This window comes from Podarcis liolepis, assembly GCF_965112155.1.
Source record: "Podarcis liolepis genome assembly, chromosome: 1".
Classification (NCBI taxonomy): domain Eukaryota; kingdom Metazoa; phylum Chordata; class Lepidosauria; order Squamata; family Lacertidae; genus Podarcis; species Podarcis liolepis.
In genome coordinates this window covers 132,824,204-132,841,819 of record NC_139554.1, presented here as the reverse complement: position 1 = coordinate 132,841,819, position 17,616 = coordinate 132,824,204, and the positions used below count along the sequence as shown (strand labels likewise).

At 45.0% G+C, this 17,616-nt stretch overlaps 1 protein-coding gene across 3 annotated transcripts in view; it reads right to left on the bottom strand.

Annotated features, from left to right (window-relative positions):
* Positions 1–16,512, bottom strand: part of LOC310692613 (parathyroid hormone 2 receptor-like) — a 45,594-nt gene extending 29,082 nt beyond the window's left edge. The window contains exons 1-6 of one of the 3 annotated variants that reach the window (XM_083473556.1): positions 15,920–16,512; positions 9,923–10,028; positions 5,634–5,744; positions 5,421–5,542; positions 4,382–4,479; positions 2,912–3,098 (exon numbers count right to left, since the gene is read on the bottom strand). In XM_083473556.1, the coding sequence (XP_083329682.1) occupies positions 2,912–3,098; positions 4,382–4,479; positions 5,421–5,542; positions 5,634–5,744; positions 9,923–10,028; positions 15,920–15,985 (690 nt within the window). In that variant the 5' untranslated portion in view covers positions 15,986–16,512. The remainder of the gene's footprint in view (positions 1–2,911; positions 3,099–4,381; positions 4,480–5,420; positions 5,543–5,633; positions 5,745–9,922; positions 10,029–15,919) is intronic. The other 2 variants (XM_083473557.1, XM_083473558.1) reach the window with 2 other exon arrangements.
* Between the last annotated feature and the right edge of the window lie 1,104 nt (positions 16,513–17,616).

The following is a 17,616-nucleotide window of genomic DNA, read 5'->3' as shown; positions in this document are numbered from 1 at the left end:
ATCTATTCTATCACCAATACTGAATGGTGGCAGCTGTTTACCAGCTCCATCTGGTACGTAGGCTGAGACCCTATCTGCCTGCAGACTGTCTCGCCAGAGTGGTGCATGCTCTGGTTATCTCCCGCTTGGACTATTGCAATGCGCTCTACGTGGGGCTACCTTTGAAGGTGACCCGGAAACCACAACTAATCCAGAATGCGGCAGCTAGACTGATGACTGGGAGCGGCCGCCGAGACCATATAACACTGGTCTTGAAAGACCTACATTGGCTCCCAGTATGTTTCCGAGCACAATTCAAAGTGTTGGTGCTGACCTGTAAAGCCCTAAACGGCCTCGGTCCAGTATACCTGAAGGAGCGTCTCCACCTCCATCGTTCTACCCGGACACTGAGGTCCAGCTCCGAGGGCCTTCTGGCGGTTCCCTCACTGCGAGTGGCCAAGTTACAGGGAACCAGGCAGAGGGCCTTCTCAGTAGTGGCGCCCACCCTGTGGAACGCCCTCCCATCAGATGTCAAAGCGATAAACAACTACCCGACATTCAGAAGACATCTGAAGGCTGTTCAGGGAAGTTTTTAATATGTGACATTTTAGTGTATTTTTCATCTTTGTTGGAAGCCGCCCAGAGTGGCTGGGGAAACCCAGCCAGATGGGCGGGGTACAAATAATAAATTATTATTATTATTATTATTATTATTATTATTATTATTATTACTACTACTGCTGCTGCTCACTCATTCAAGGAAAGAGCCATAGCTCAGAGGTAGAATAACCACTTTGCATGCAGAAGATCTCAGGTTCCATCTCCGACATTAGGGATGGGAGAGACCCTCACCTGGAGTCCTGGAGAAGCACTGCCAATCATTGAAGACAAATATGGCACTAGGTGGGCCACTTGTCTGACTTCCTAGTTCCTAGTCTGCAATTCTGTGCTCCAATCAGCTAAAGTAGACCCCTCACAGTCTGGTTTCAGAATCAGCCTTTCTTGTCTTCTAGTGCCAACATAAAATAAATGTAGCAGGGTAGATACCGGAGTCACAAAAATGGCTTTCCCAGGGTGAGGCTCATCCATTGATGAAACAGGTGTGCTGATCTCTGCAATTTACCCAAATGCGGTAAACTCAGCTGCGTAATTTGTGGTAGGCCTTTAAAACTGGGGTGGGGGTGGTTTTCGTTTGTTATTATGGTATGTGTTTTTGTGTTTTTATACAGTGGTACCTCAGGTTAAGAACTTAATTCATTCTGGAGGTCCATTCTTAACCTGAAACTGTTCTTAACCTGAAGCACCACTTTAGCTAATGGGGCCTCCTGCTGCCGCTGCACCACCGCTACACGATTTCTGTTCTCATCCTGAAGCAAAGTTCTTAACCCAAGGTAATGTTAGAGGAGTCTGTAACCTGAAGTGTCTGTAACCTAAGGTACCAATGTATTGTAAAACACAATATACACAGTGTTGCCCTGTGATCTTTGGGTGAAATTTAATTAAGGATAACAGTAGTAGTAGTAGCAGCAATACGTGGTATTGACTGGTCACACTGAAACGTATACAATTATTCCTAAGATATTTTTTCACAGTTCTGCTGAAGCTGGGAAGCAACACTGCAAATAAATTGGCTTAAATGACAGTATTCTTTACTGAACTGTATTCTTTTCAGTATTATTTACTGAATTTCTATCCCAGGATCTCGAAGGAACCCAGGATCCAAGTATGGAATGTATTTATTTATATATATTTACTTTTTCAGCATGTACTGGCTGACTCCTGTGGGGTGACTTGGGCCCATTCTGAACCAGCTGAAATGCAACTCTTTCGGGAGTCCAGCACTGAAGTTTGAGCAACTAGGAAGGCTCAGGGACCATCACTGAAATCAGTAGATTTGGATGCCCGGGAAATATTAATGGCTTCCTGCTACCAACCATAAGGGGCGAGACTCAACGAAGGTGTTGCATGCATATGATGAGTTCCACTCCTGTAACGGAATGAGGTCCCCCTGTGCCATAAATATGCTCTGGAGGGTTGGAGGAATCCCCAGAACAGGTTTATTCCCCCCCCCAATACTTTTTATTGCTTTTTTGTAACAACAACAAATAAAACAAATACTCTTACATTCAAAAATTTGTATGTCTTCTTATTATTGCGCCTGGACTTCCTTCCATCCCTTCAACGGTTTTCATATCTCAAATCTTTTCTTACAGTTTCTTATTTACACTCCGTCCACATCACAAGATTTACATTAATCCTGCTACAGTTTTTAAATTCTTACAATTACTCCGTGTATATTCAACAAATTTACTCCAATCCTTTTCTAACTTTACTTCTTTTCTTTTCGTTCTGAATCTTATAAGTCAATTTCGCCAATTCTATGTATTCAAACATTTTTGTCTGCCACTCCATTAAAGTTGGGATTTCCATTTCTGAGCCACTAAAATTCTAGCAGCAGTCGTTGCGTACATGAATAGTTTGTAATCTTCCTTTTTTAATTCATCCCCTGTTATCCCTAGCAAAAATGCTTCTGGTTTCTTTGGGAAAGTGTATTTAAATAGTTTTTTTCATTTCGTTATACATCATGTCCCAATATTTTTTCATTTTTTCACAAGTCCACCACATGTGAAAAAATTCACCATCTTTTGTTTGACATTTCCAACACAATTTATTACTTACTCTATACATTTTTGCTAGTCCCCAGAACAGGTTTAGAGGGTCCACAGGGGAAGGAGAAGGGAAAGGTCCCACCGGGCATGCTCCACTAAGCGCTACGCTGAATTTCACTCACAGTCTCTGCCTGCTGGGTCACTTTGGCTTCAGCTGCGTGATAGTATTCTCAGATGCGGATTGGGCGCAAGAGAATATTGAACAGTGATTCTGTTAGGTAACGATGGATGAACTTTAGCAAGAGGAGGGGAGAAGTACTTACGTACTGGGACTTGTCCGGGGCTGGAGCCGCTATGATATTTTGCAGGTCACCCATGAGCAGCGAGTCAAGCTCTTTGACTCCGATATGAGCATGAACTACACTGTCTTTTATAAATATGCTGGTACCTCTGAGCATGAAAGAAACAAACAGATGCAGGTGTATATAATTCCGGGTGCAGTGAAGTCTCCTGTGTGCAAGGGGGGAAAACCTAATTAAAGGGAGCATAAGAACTCAGGAAGAGCCCTGCTGAATCAGACCCAGTCCTGCACTCTTGAAAAGCTCTTGAATTTACCGCGTCAGAAAAGGAAACCTCCAGTTGTTTCAAGAGCATCACTGGCGGCAGATATCAGGTGAGCATGCTGCCTGAACAGCAGGTTACAATGGTCTACCAATTGCACAGGTAAGCATTCTAAAATGTGACAGCAATAGGATGGTTTCATTTGTGAAATAAGCGCAGGCCCTTAAGGAGGCGTCGCTGCATGTTAAACATAGCTCCAGTGTATTATGTTCCCTTCAAGTGTCATAACAAAGAGAGAGGCAAACTAAACATTGCATGCAAATGAGTGAAAAGGGGCTCAAACAGTTTTTAAAAAAAAATGAGAAAGAACTTGGGATGCTAACATTTTTAGTAGAGAAGCAGCTCTGTGGGAACTACTTAATCCTTTCTCCACCGGTTGTTTTTCTGCTCAGAATTAAGTCCTCCAGCATCTTTCCCCCACTGGGATTCTAGATGTGTATCTGCCATCATAAATATAGATGCGGCCAGCAGGGAAAAAATTAATCATTTTTCTCCATGCCCTTTCTTGGCTCAAATCTCAGCCTGCTGAGGCAGCTTTTAATGTAATACATATATAAAGGCCTGGGCTTTGTTACTCACAATTGTGTACAATGTTCAGTTTCCCCAATGATATTGACTGGATTCAGGTGTTCAGCCCATGAAAGCCACTCCATTTTATACTGCAATTAAATTTATCCACTTGCCATTGTGAGGGAAAGAATGTGAGTGGCAAGGCATTATGAAATTGCAGACATTATGTCATCTTAAAGTAAAGGTAAAGGGACCCCTGACCATGAGGTCCAGTCGTGACCGACTCTGGGGTTGCAGCGCTCATCTCGCTTTATTGGCCGAGGGAGCCGGCGTACAGCTTCCAGGACATGTGGCCAGCATGACTAAGCCACTTCTGGTGAACCAGAGCAGCGCATGGAAACGCCGTTTACCTTCCCACCGTAGTGGTACCTATTTATCTACTTGCACTTTGACGTGTTTTCGAACTGCTAGGGTGGCAGGAGCAGGGACCGAGCAACGGGAGCTCACCCCGTCGCGGGGATTCAAACCACCAACCTTCTGATCGGCAAGCCCTAGGCTCAGTGGTTTAACCCACAGCGCCACCCGTGTCCCTTATGTCGTCTTAGGACTGGCTAAAAGGTTTAAGAGAGGACGGACAGATTCTAGAGGTGTGATTTACTCACCTGAAGTAGCCCATGATGAAGATCGCCACAGCCAGAGAGCAGAATGAGATGGAATACCCAACGGTGTACATGACATAGAGGCGTTCAAAGAATTCCCTCTGGAGGAAACAGAAGATTTTCTCCTTCAGCGCACAATTGAGAAGTTCTAAAATACGTCCTTTAAGAGAATCCAGTCTGGAGCTAAACTGTTGCCATTTACAGACCAACACAATCCTATTCTGCATGGAGGTAAAGCCAGGATTGTACCTGCAACCCCATTGTGTTACCCATTCTGGGAAGGTATGCTCCAATCTGTACGGCTGTTGTATGATGCTAAACACTTTCTATGCATTGTTTTGGGGTGACCAACATTTCTTCTGAGTGCCCCCTCCCTCACGGTGGTGTTGGAGATTTGCCATGTCCTGGAGAATGACTGAAAGGTGACGTTTCTCAAGTCATTGTAGTTTCTGGGACAGTTTACAATATTTAATCGTTATCAAGATGTATGCACCTTCTCCTTATAGTGCAATCTAATTGCAAGAATTAAGACTAAAATAGACTGAGCTCTTCCCACCCTCTAATTTATGGATTAAAGGGACCCCTGACCGTTAGGTCCAGTTGCGGACGACTCTGGGGTTGCGGCGCTCATTTCGCTTTACTGGCCGAGGGAGCAGACGTTTGTCCGCAGACAGTTTTCCCGGGTCATGTGGCCAGCATGACTAAGCTGCTTCTGGCAAACCAGAGCAGCGCATGGAAACGCCGTTTACCTTCCCGCCGGAGCAGTACCTATTTATCTACTTGCACTTTGTGCTTTCGAACTGCTAGCGTGGCAGGAGCTGGGACCGAGCAACAGGAGCTCACCCTGTCGCGGGGATTCGAACCGCTGACCTTCTGATTGGCAAGCCCTAGGCTCTGTGGTTTAACCCACAGCGCCACCCACATCCCTTAAAATTATGGATTAATTAGTAATAAAAGCCAGTTAGGTTCCCCAACACTCTCAGCACTAAAACACCCTCAAGCACCCACAGCTCTGCTCCTTTGCTGGTGAAAGAGCATGTACCTTTCCTGGGCTGTTTTCTGCTCGCAGGAAGTCAAAGCATTCTGAATAATTAGACCATGTCCGGTTCAAACTTTGCACAGAGACCCACGTTCCATTTGAGCTACAGTGTCGGAAAGCCAGGCCTGCAAGAGACAAGAGGTGCTTCCATGAGAAGCTTCTCCCCAGCTAGGTTTTGTGTAAGATAAAATCCAACGTGAAGCATGTTGCTGGTACCTTTGTGATTGAAGTCATATACATATGGAGGGCACGGGACAGCTAATGTTTTCCCCACAGACCCCCTGGGCCAGCAGATCAGACCATCCCATTCTGGGAAGCAGTTGCCTTCTGTAGGGAGAAAGCAGAAATAAACTGCAAATGAAGAACATGAGAAAAAGCAGGAAAGAGCACAGTGTGTGATCCTCTGGGGTTTTTTTAATGCTTTCAAAATTACTTCCCTCCAAATGAGGCAAGAACAGAGCATTTTCTGCCTAAACGGAAGCTAAAAATATTCTCCAATTTGTCAAAATAAAAAATTCCTTCCAGTAGCACCTTAAAGACCAACTAAGTTAGTTCTTGGTATGAGCTTTCGTGTGCATGCACACTTCTTCAGATACACTGAAACAGAAGTTGCCAGATCCTTCTATATAGTGAGAAGGTGGGGAGGGGTGTTACTCAGAAGGATGGTGGGAATGGGAGATAGGCAGATAGCTGGGAGAGCCTGTTGACGACTCTTAACGACTGTAATAGGTCTTACAGGAAAAGGCAAGGGGTGGGAAGGTGAGAAATGGTTTAGTTATGTATAGTGAGATAAGAATCCAATGTCTTTGTTAAGCCCAGGTCTTTTCATGGTTTTAAGTTTGGTAATGAGTTGTAATTCAGCAGCTTCTCTTTCCAGTCTATTTCTGAAATTCCTTTGTAGTAAAACAGCTACTTTGAGATCTTGTATAGAATGCCCTGGGAGATTGAAGTGTTCTCCTACTGGTTTCTCTGTTCTGTGATTCTTGATGTCAGATTTATGTCCGTTTATTCTTTGGCGTAAGGTTTGGCCTGTTTGTCCAATATAGAGAGCTGAAGGACACTGTTGGCATTTGATGGCATACACAATGTTAGACGATGAGCAATTAAATAGTCCCGAGATGGTATGTGTGATGTTGTTGGGGCCAGTAATGGTGTTGTCCGGGTGTATGTGGCAGCAAAGTTGGCATCTGGGTTTATTGCAGGCTCTGGTGCCAGTGTCTGTGTTAAGTCTGGTTGTAGTATTATTGTGGGTTAGGAGTTGTTTAAGATTGGGTGGCTGTCTGTAGGCAATGAAAGGTCTTCCTCCCAGAGCTTGAGAAAGAGAACTGTCATTGTCCAGGAGAGGTTGTAGATCTCTGATGATGCGTTGTACTGTTTTAACTTGGGAGCTGTATGTGATGACTAGAGGTGTTCTGTTATTTTCTTTTTTGGGTCTGTCTTGCAGCAAGTTCTCTCTGGGTATCAGTCTGGCTCTGTTGATCTGTTGTCTAACTTCATCTGCTGGGTATTTTAGTTCTGAGAAGGTTTGCTGTAGATCCCTTAGGTGAGAGTCTCTGTCTGTAGAATTGGAACAGATGCGGCTGTAACGTAGTGCCTGGCTATATACAATGGACTGTTTGGTATGTTTGGGATGGTAGCTAGAGGCATGTAGATATGTTTGTCGGTCAGTTGGTTTGCGGTATAAGGTGGTGTTTATGCGCCCATCCTGTATTTTTATAGTAGTGTCCAAAAAATGTATTTCTTGCATAGATTGATTCATTGTAAGGTTGATTGTGGGGTGAAAATCATTAAATTTCTGGTGAAAGGTGTCCAGGGTCTGTTGACCATGTGTCCAGATGATAAAAATATCATCAATGTATCGCAGGTACAAGAGAGGTTTGAGTGGGTAGGAGTTCAGGAAACGTTGTTCTAAATCTGCCATGAAGATGTTGGCATACTGTGGGGCCATGCGGGTGCCCATTGCTGTGCCGCTGATCTGAAGAAACAGGTCATCACCGAATTTGAAGTTGTTGTGGGTAAGGACAAATTGGCAGAGTTTGGTGGCAAGGTCCGCTGTGGTTTTATCTGATATGGTGTTCCTTATGGCTTGTAAACCATCGTTGTGTGGGATGTTGGTGTACAGAGATTCCACATCCATAGTAGCTAGTATAGTGCTGTTGGGAAGATTATTTAAAGATTGTATTTTCCTCAGAAAATCTGTGGTGTCACGTACATAGCTGGGAGCATTGATGGCATATGGTTTCAGAACAGAGTCCATATAACCGGAGATCTGGGTATCAGTCTGGCTCTGTTGATCTGTTGTCTAACTTCATCTGCTGGGTATTTTAGTTCTGAGAAGGTTTGCTGTAGATCCCTTAGGTGAGAGTCTCTGTCTGTAGAATTGGAACAGATGCGGCTGTAACGTAGTGCCTGGCTATATACAATGGACTGTTTGGTATGTTTGGGATGGTAGCTAGAGGCATGTAGATATGTTTGTCGGTCACTCTCCAATTTGTGTCAGAATCAATGTGAGCATTCAAGCAGCTCCGATTTACAAAGAAGCAACTTTTCATATTTCATGCAGTTACAACAGCACATATCTTTGGGTCATCTTATTTTGTTCTATGGCAATTTAACAACTGGTCCCTGGACCCTGCAATTATCATCTGAGGCAGCAACACAAGAATGGGCCTTTTCTGTGGTGGCTCCCCACTAGTGGAACGCTCTCTCCACCTTCATTGCATATTTTTCAGCACCAGGCGAAAGCACTTTGGCTAATTAAACAATCTATGGCCTTTTAAACTGGAGGAGTTGTTGTTGTGTGTTTCTATGTTATGTATTTTTGTGTTTTTATATTGTAAACCTCCTTGTGATCCTTGGATGAAGGATGGTAAAGCAATTCAAATAATTAACAAACAAACAAATTAGTCAGAGTGAACACAAATTCCAAGAATGGTCTCAAATGCTTCTAGGTTGATAGTGCCCCCAGAAAATTGCTGTTTCCCCTGGAATTAAGTAAGTTGATATACATTTTCAGTGGACTGAACCAACACCGTTGCCTCAGGATAGTGAACAGAGACCTGGAACAGACTGACTGCCGTTATGCATTTTGTTAACAAAAGCCTCAGCGAAGAGAAATATAAAACAGTTTCAAGATATAGATAAGGAAAAAAATATATTCTGCAGACTCTCTCTCTCTCTCTCCATGCGTCCCTCTGTTTCTTCTGCCAAATATTCCCCTCCAATTGATTCTCACTCTTTCCATTTCTTCCAATTGTTAAGCTGATGCTCCTTCTTTCTATTCCTCTAGCTTCTCCTCATCAAGTCTTTGCCCAGTTGTAGACAATGAAGTTGCTGATTGCTCTTCTGTCCCCTGTCTCCCAGCCTGCCTTTCTCTGAACACCTTCCTCCTCCTCCTCCTCCTCCTCCTCCTTCTGTTATCATTATTTCTTGCACTCTAATGGTAATCGAAGCTATAATGGTATTTTCCCATCCAACCTTAAATCTGCTTTAGAGTTTCTTCCTTTTAGGGAGGGGGAAAGCTCTTAAAGCTTGTTTTGGCTAGCTATCATCTCCCATTTCCTTTATTTTAATTTGAAAATGTAGTTTTATCTCGGTGTTTGGAATTTATTATTATTTCACAGTGCAGTCTTGTGTGTGATTACACAGAACCACACTCTGTTATATTCATTGGGGTTCGCTCCCAGTTTGCATAGGAATGTAGTCTTACTCTCAGGTCCTATTTATGTATGCGACGACAGCGGCAAGAATGTTATATGCCCAGGGATGGAAGGAGAAAGAACCACATCGAAATAAGAATGGATATTGAAACTGATGAACTATGCCAAAATGGCGAAATTGACTGGGAAGATTAGACACCAAGAGGACAATAAATTTAGAAATGAATGGATTAACTTTATAGAATATATGAAGGAGCATTGTAAACATTTAAAAACGTTAGCAGGATTGGATTAGCACTTGTAATATATTCTGATAAAGGGTATTGAAAAAGGAGATTTAATAGATTGGATAAAAGAATTTAGTCGCAGAAAAGAGAAGAGACAATTATTAGAATGGGGGGGAAGACCGGGGGTCGGAAGAACCCCTATAAAGATATGGAATTTGTTATGAATTAATGCAAATAATACCGTATGCTTATAATATATATATATATATATATATATATATATATATATATATGTGTGTATATGTGTGTGTGTGTGTGTATGTATATGTATATGTATATGTATATGTATATGTATATGTATATGTATATAATAAAAAGGAATGTGGTTTTACTCTCTTTTGATCTTCATTGGATTGAAGGTGATTGGGGGGAAGCACCTCAAACTGCAGTTTTTGTCAAGAAACGCTAGGCATGTTGTGGCTAACATGGTGTGTATGAGGCTTTGGAAACTAGCAGTGGGAGCACATTGGATGCAGAGTAAGCAAGAATGTGAACAAGACCTTAGAAATGCTGCCTGGAACGGGACGGGAAAAGAAAACAAGTTATTTAGAAACGCCACCTCCTTCTTCCTGTAGCAGAGACGTGATATTTAGTTCGCACTGAAGTTTGGCCTCCAGGAGAAGATAAATCTGGTCCTCCATTGTAACGGTGTCATCGAAATCATCCTGTCAAACACAAACCCAGACAGAAATAAGGTTGGTGAAGAAGGATCTTCTTTTAGGAGAGAAAAGAAGGTAAACAAGCGAAGCTTTCATATTTCATCGTGGCTGCACTTTCATTCTGAAGTATTTGACACATTTTAAAGTAATAAATACCCAGAGCTTTGGCCGTGGTTAAGACACCAGGACTTTACATAACCTGATCTGCCTTTGATTGTGTCACCTCAGGTTTCCTAGTAACAGTTCCCAAATTTATGAAGAGGCAGACATTTCAGCTTGTTCCAGCAGAGCCAGTTACTTAAGAATCTGCTTCATGTGTTTTCTGCTCTGCAACATCAAAGCAGTGCCAGATCTACACAGTGCCAGATCCCAGTACGCTTCTGAGCACAATTCAAAGTGTTGGTGCTGACCTTTAAAGCCCTAAACGGCCTCGGTCCAGTATACCTGAAGGAGCGTCTCCACCCCCATCGTTCAGCCCGGACACTGAGATCCAGCGCCGAGGGCCTTCTGGCAGTTCCCTCATTGCGAGAAGTGAGGCTACAGGGAACCAGGCAGAGGGCCTTCTCGGTAGTGGCGCCTGCCCTGTGGAACGCCCTCCCATCAGATGTCAAAGAGATAAATAATTACCTGACATTCAGAAGACATCTGAAGGCAGCCCTGTTCAGGGAAGTTTTTAATATGTAACGCTGTACTGTTTTTAACACTGATTGGGAGCCGCCCAGTGTGGCTGGGGAAACTCAGCCAGATGGGCAGGCTATTATTAATAATAATAATAATAATAATAATAATAATAATTGTTATTATTATTATTTTGCTATAGTGGGCAAAGGCCTGCTGTGACAACTCCCTCTCTTACAGGTCTGTGTGCCCCTACACTGTCCCCCCCCCCAATCTGCCAATTGGGACACAGCAAGCCCGGGGTGGTGGGGGTCCTTGTCATCTGGGCAGCCCAGGACCTCCACTCTCATTGCCCAGACTTGTGCTCCGGGGAGGTCACTTTGATTTGACTTCCCGCCATCCATGCCTGCTCACCATGGGCCTGAGCTGCTCTGCCGCCTTCGCCAGGGAGGGGTGGGGATCCCTGTGGAAGGCTGCGCCTGCATGGGGGCTCCTGGTTGTGCCCCTCAGAATTTGGTATCCAGGGCCATGACCCCCCCCCAGCCCCCTGCTAAGCTACTGCTCAACAAATGTTACTATTGCTAAATGGGAAGAAGCGGAAGGATTCTTATTGAAAAAAAGACTTCTTGTTTTGGATAATGAACAGAGATGCCTGCCTGACCCTCCACTTAAAGGGTAAAGGGACCCCTGACCATTAGGTCCAGTCGTGGCCGACTCTGGGATTGCGGCGCTCATCTCGCTTTATTGGTTGAGGGAGCCAGCGTACAGCTTCCGGGTCATGTGGCCAGCATGACTAAGCCGCTTCTGGTGAACCAGAGTAGCGCACGGAAACGCTGTTTACCTTCCCGCCGGAACGGTACCTATTTATCTACTTGCACTGGTGTGCTTTCGAACTGCTAGGTTGGCAGGAGCAGGGACCGAGCAACGGGAGCTCACCCCGTTGTGGGGATTTGAACCGCCGACCTTCTGATTGGCAAGTCCTAGGCTCTGTGATTTAACCCACAGCACCACCCACATCCCCAACCCTCCACTTACAGTACTGCAATAAATGAGGACAGCAAGGTGGATCTGAGCTTTCTGAAGCAGTGGGGAGAAGACCCTTCACTTTGAAGAAACCTGGTAGTGATAGATTATTATTGCAGTTTATTTTGAGCTAATCCTAGGAGGAGATGGAAGACGCTTTTGAATGTAAAAAGGGCATTCCCACCAGCCTTTCATTTTGGTATGGACAGGTTAGCCTTTGGAGACTTCCACAGGCAATATACCGTTATCAAGTCATTATGGAAAGGGCAGTTTCCTTCTGACAGCAAGCAGAAAACACAACACCTTCCTCCAAAACTGCCTGTGAGATCATGTTTCCACATCACACACCCCACCCCCCACCCCGGCTTTCTATTCTAGATTTAGGCTTCATCCTCATTGGGGATGGATGAGTCAGCCGACTGCCAGATTGTAATTATTGAAAGGTTTGGGCAACTGTTTCCCTTCCTGAATTTACAGGTCATGGTTGGACTGCCCACAAACTCTGCAGGGGCCCTCTTAATATAAACAATGCTTCTAAAATATTTGTTGGAGAAAGTCTCTTAATGGAGTCAGGCTTCCTGGTTTCTTAAGTCCCAGGGAAAACGAACTGCTTGACCTTCTGCTTGCCAGCCTGGAGCTGCTAGCTGGAAAGCACAATAAGCACTGCGGATCTGCCCAGGCCAACAGAGCTGTCCTCTGACTCCAACACTGGCAAAAATCAATACTGTATTAAGCAAAGGCTGCCAAGGCATAGGTTAAATACTTGCAGACAGCAAGATAAGGCAGAGGAGGAAAAACGGCCCAGAACAGACTCATGTTCCTATGAAATTCTCTTGATTTATAGCACCTGTCACAAAGCAATTTAAATAATGCCACAGAGATAGAGAGATATTTACATGCATAGGGGTTGTGAGTTCAGCCACAGTCACTGCAGGGCCTCTGCTAATAAAATATCAAGGGGTGGGGAGCTGACTGGAGTTGTTAGCTTCATACAAAAAAATGACGCCTTTGTCTGATGTGAATTAATCTAAAATAACTACCTTGGTTTCATGCTCCATCGCTAACCTAGATTAGAACTTTCCATCCCCCTCAAGCACCAACTCACTAATGGGGAAGAAGCACCCATTTACAGTGGTACCTCGGGTTACATACGCTTCAGGTTACAGACTCCGCTAACCCAGAAATATTACCTCGGGTTAAGAACTTTGCTTCAGGATGAGAACAGAAATCGCGCAGCAGCGGTGCGGCGGCAGAGGGAGGCCCCATTAGCTAAAGTGGTACTTCAGGTTAAGAACAGTTTCAGGTTAAGAACGGACCTCCGGAACGAATTAAGTACTTAACCCGAGGTACCACTGTATCAGCTAAGTGATTCTGAGTAAGCACTATAAGAGTAAAACACCTTTTACTTCTGGAATGTGCAGCCGGTGAGTTTTACTGTATTCGTGCAACTTGGAAGGAGAAGATAACCACCAGGATGAGTACAGAGTGGCCTTTCATGATGACAAATCAGTGGCGCCTCCCAGCTGCTGTGATCAAGTTAAGCATGCTGCTAACTCAGCCACCCAGTTCCCTTATTTATTTTTTTTATAAATATTTATTAAAGATTTTAAACAATTTTCATCACCAAACATATATAAAACCATCACCAAAATACAATTAACAAAGAAAAACACAAAAGAAAAAGATTAAGACACAGTAGAGAAAAATAAAAGAAAGAGTATACAAGCAACAAAATCCATTATTTAAAAACCAAACTTTCTTCAATTTTTGGACTTCCTCGCATCTCTCGTTCCTGCGTTCCCTATTATAAATTTTGAACAGCAAATTATCACCTTGTTTCAAATCTAATTTTGTGCTTTCCCAATATTATGTCTCTAACTTTGCATATTTTTTTATCAACAACATAAGTTCTTAAATTTAGACACAATATTAATCCAGAGTTTATCTTTTTTCTCAAATTTTCCATATTCTCATTGTCCTTTCATACAGTTTGCTAGTGCCATGTTGTTATCAGTCCTGCATCCTTCTTAGCACTCATACAGTTTACAATGTTTTTGTAGATAGTCCTTAAATTCTCAGCCACCCAGTTCCCTTAAAGGGAGGCACCACCACCCCTCACCTGGGAGACCAGGAGCCCCTCTTTATCTAGACCCTTCATGTATCACTCTGGTCTGCTTCTAATGGGATCAGCATACTAGGAGGTGGAGGGGGGAGGAGTGCAGTATGGGGTTGAGCTAGATGACCCTTGTGGTCCCTTCTGACTCTACAATTCTGTGGTTTTATAAGGTGTGGAGGGGACTCCATTTAGACTCCTTTCTTTAGTCATTTGGACTCTATATGTATACTGCTTCAAATGGATGTTTCTAAGGGCACATCCAAACTTCCTGGACCCACGCCAGCAGCAAAACACACAAGGCGCCTGGCTAATTTCTAACACTGCAGATCAGTGGCCAGCGGTGGACCTCAAATTTCAGCAGCGCCCTGTGTGAAGCCAAAATTTGGTGCCCCTCCCTGCCTCTTGCCTTCCATTCTACATAATAGCTGCAGCACCCCAGAGGCTTCACACCCAGTGCGACCAAACCGGTCACACTCCCCTAAATCGGCCTCTGCTGTGGCCTTCCTGACATTGTTCCCACCGGTCCCAGCCGGCAGCATCAATAGCTAAGGGTGACAGAAATTCAAGTTCAGCAACATCTGGAGGGACACAAGTTCCCCATGGCTGCATTAAATGCAACTCTGGGCCTCTCTCCCCCCTCGGCAAATTTCAGTAAGGCTCCTATGGGAGGAGATAGCAATTCATGCTGGTAACTGGGCAGGACCCCTAAGTGTCAAATGGGGCATGAGATTCATCCTTCACACACTTGGAACAGCCCTTGGATGGGGCAGGGGAGACTTTCACTGGCAACCATGAATATTCCTGCGTTTGTAGGTTACAAGCTGTTTTCTTAACACGCTTATTAAAAGATGCCTGCCTGCCCCACATTCACTTTTTCAGGTATCAGAATTGCGAGCAGTGCCTTCAAAACACATCAAAATCTGAAATTTGTTTCATGTGAGTAGCCCACAACATCCAGGCTCCTACAGGCGTCTGAGATGGAGACAATTTGCCTTCCATCTGGCCTCAAGGCCAACAATCCAATTCAGTGCCAGACAAGCTACAGGTGGGACAGAAAGGGCCAAATTCTAAACCAGCCTCAGTGCAGTATAGAGCTGCTTACATGAACAGCAGCCAAGAATATCTTAAATCTTGCATGGTTCTTTAAATGCTTTTTAAAGGAAAAGAAAATCTCACCTTGAGTGCACATGCAATCCTCTAGGAAAGACTGATTTACACTTAATGGTTAAAAAAAAAACAGATGGCAAAGTATAGCACAGAATACCAGCCAGCATTCCAGCAAAACAGCAAGTCAAGCTCCCTTTCCGACAGAAGCCGGAGCTGAATCACTCTTGGCTCAGAAGAGGAGGAGGAGGACTGACAGTAGCAACCGACAACATCTGGCCAAAACGGGACAAGCCACCGATGCAACAGAAATGAGGATTCCCAAGGAATCTCGCTCAAACTAGCAGAATCCTATTTACCAACAGCATCAGTTTACAAATTTTGCTGCCTGAAAGGGGTTTTTCGGTCCCCCATTCCTTGGCTGAAAATCCGTGTAATGAAAACTAACATAGCTGTGAGCGCCTCCTGGAGGCGTTTCAAATAACCCACAAACTTTCAGCCAGAATACTGATTTGGAAGGATTCCGAGACCCGTTTAAGGATTCAACCGCACAGCAAAACATCGAGAGGTGTATTTTCTATGAAACTAATGCTAGGGGTCTAAGCAAGTTCCTATCGCGTTTTCTTATAGCCCCATCCTTGGACGGGATCGAATCCTGCGCTGTTCCAATGCAAAGGTTGGCTTTGCGCGTGGCTCAACTTGAGGATTCGCTTGGAGTGAATGTCCGACCCCGCTGGAAGTTGCAAACGCTCAATGCGGCAAAGCTCGCTCGGATCTGGAAGGTGGAACTACCCAAACCGTCGGTTCCCTCTCTTCCCACCCGCAGCCGGGCAAGTAATGGGGGAAAGTGCGCAAAGTTGGGAAACCCAGACCTTTGGCTAATGAAGCTTTTAAGCGGTGTGTCGGGTGCGGGGGGGTTGTTTTTGTTTGGTGTGTCTTTTTGTGCTTTTATATTGTGAACCGCCCTGTGATCCTCGGGTGGCGGGAGATGTGGGAATTTAATAAATAGTAATAGTAATTATGATAATAATAATACCTGTGCCGATGCAGCCATAGCCAGAAAGCAGCCGCTCACCGCCAGGAGTCCCCAGGAGCCTGGCATCCTGCGCGCCACCGGAGAGCAAAGTTGGAGACGCTTCGAGCTCCGAGCAAAAGTCACGTCGAATAAAAGGAAAGCGCCGAGGAAACCCGATGGCTAAGATGGGGAACCCCGGAGGCAAGTTGCTAGTCCCTCCCAAGGCCGATCCCACGAGCAGGTCGGGGCTTCTTCTGCGGGGAAGAATCGGCGCAGCAAAGAAACGAGACCCTCCGGCTGCGGCGGCTTCGGGTCCTTCCAGTCTTTCTCCTCCGGTCGAAAGAAAATGCTGCTGCTGCTGCCCAAAGCCTAGCCAAGGGAGACGCACAGGTGCGTTCAAGATGCTGCCCGCCGAGGCGCGCAAGTGCGCTCAGCGCCAGCAACGCGCGTCCGGCAAGCGGGAGGCGGCTGCGGATGCGCGCGTTGCCTCTCCGGCTTTCCCCTTTCCTAGACCGGGGGCGGGAAATCCGGGTTTAGGATCCCCCCGCGGCGGGTTTTCCTCTGCTAGCAATTAGCCAGCCTCCCGGGAGAAGAAAGGCGACCCTGTCCGGGATCGGAAAAGCCCTGGCCGAGGAGTGCCGAGTAAACGTAGAAGTCAAAGGATACGACCTAAGAGGATGGCAGCGCGCACCGTGGAGAGGCGCGTAAAGACGCAGGCTCCCCTGCAAGGAGCCCGCTGGATATCACATGGGCAAGGCTGCCTCTCCACCATCCCTTTGGGGGGTACTATGGGGTCGTGGGTCTCTGCGAAGGCGGGCAAAGCTGGAGTGGAGGGTGGGCAACACAGGAGTCCTAGAAAAAGGAGCACAGGAGCAAAACAAGTGCAAAATGACTGCGCACTGGGGCAGGGGAAAACGCGAGCTTGTGTGTGTGTGTGTGTGTGTGTGTGTGTGTGAGAGAGAGAGAGAGAGAGAGAGAGAGATTTTGTTTTATGGCAGTGCCGGATTTACCTATAAGCTAAACAAGCTGCAGCTTAGGGCCCCACTCTCCTGGGGGCCCCCCAAAAAAAATAAAGGGGAAAAACTGGATGTACATTTCCAAAATATAAGATAAAATAAATATTACTTTGCTAAAATACATATTTTGTGATGTGCAAATGGCTTTAGATACCTATCAGGTCCATAAATTACCATATAGCATATATTCAACACAAAAAACAGTGACAATTTGTTGTTGACAAAGGACAGCTGGACATATGAAGGTCCCATTACCTTCAGTTGCTTAGGGCCTCATCAAACCTAAATCTGGCCCTGGTTATGGGGTCAGAAGTGGTTAACAGACCAGGAAAGAGATCTTGGAGTCTCCCTAGATGGCTCAGTTTAAACACGTGGCACCTGTGAAAAGGGTATATTACATATTAATGTAATTTACAGCCAACTTGCTTCTCCAGCATTCATCCTGATGGGCTTGTACAGAGCTTACGTGGTGCTTAGCCTAGGTCCAGTCCTTGCTTAACTGGTTCATATGACACTGAGCATTCAGCCGGATTTGGTTGTGAGGTGTTTACACTTCTTCCTGCTACCCATCACATGCTTTGCAATGCATTTCTTCATTACGTTCCAAACCACAAAAAGTCCAGGAATTTTATTTTTTTATGTTGGGCTTTCAGCACTAGGTCGATAGAACGCTTTGATCCACTTCAAAAGTACAAACCTTCC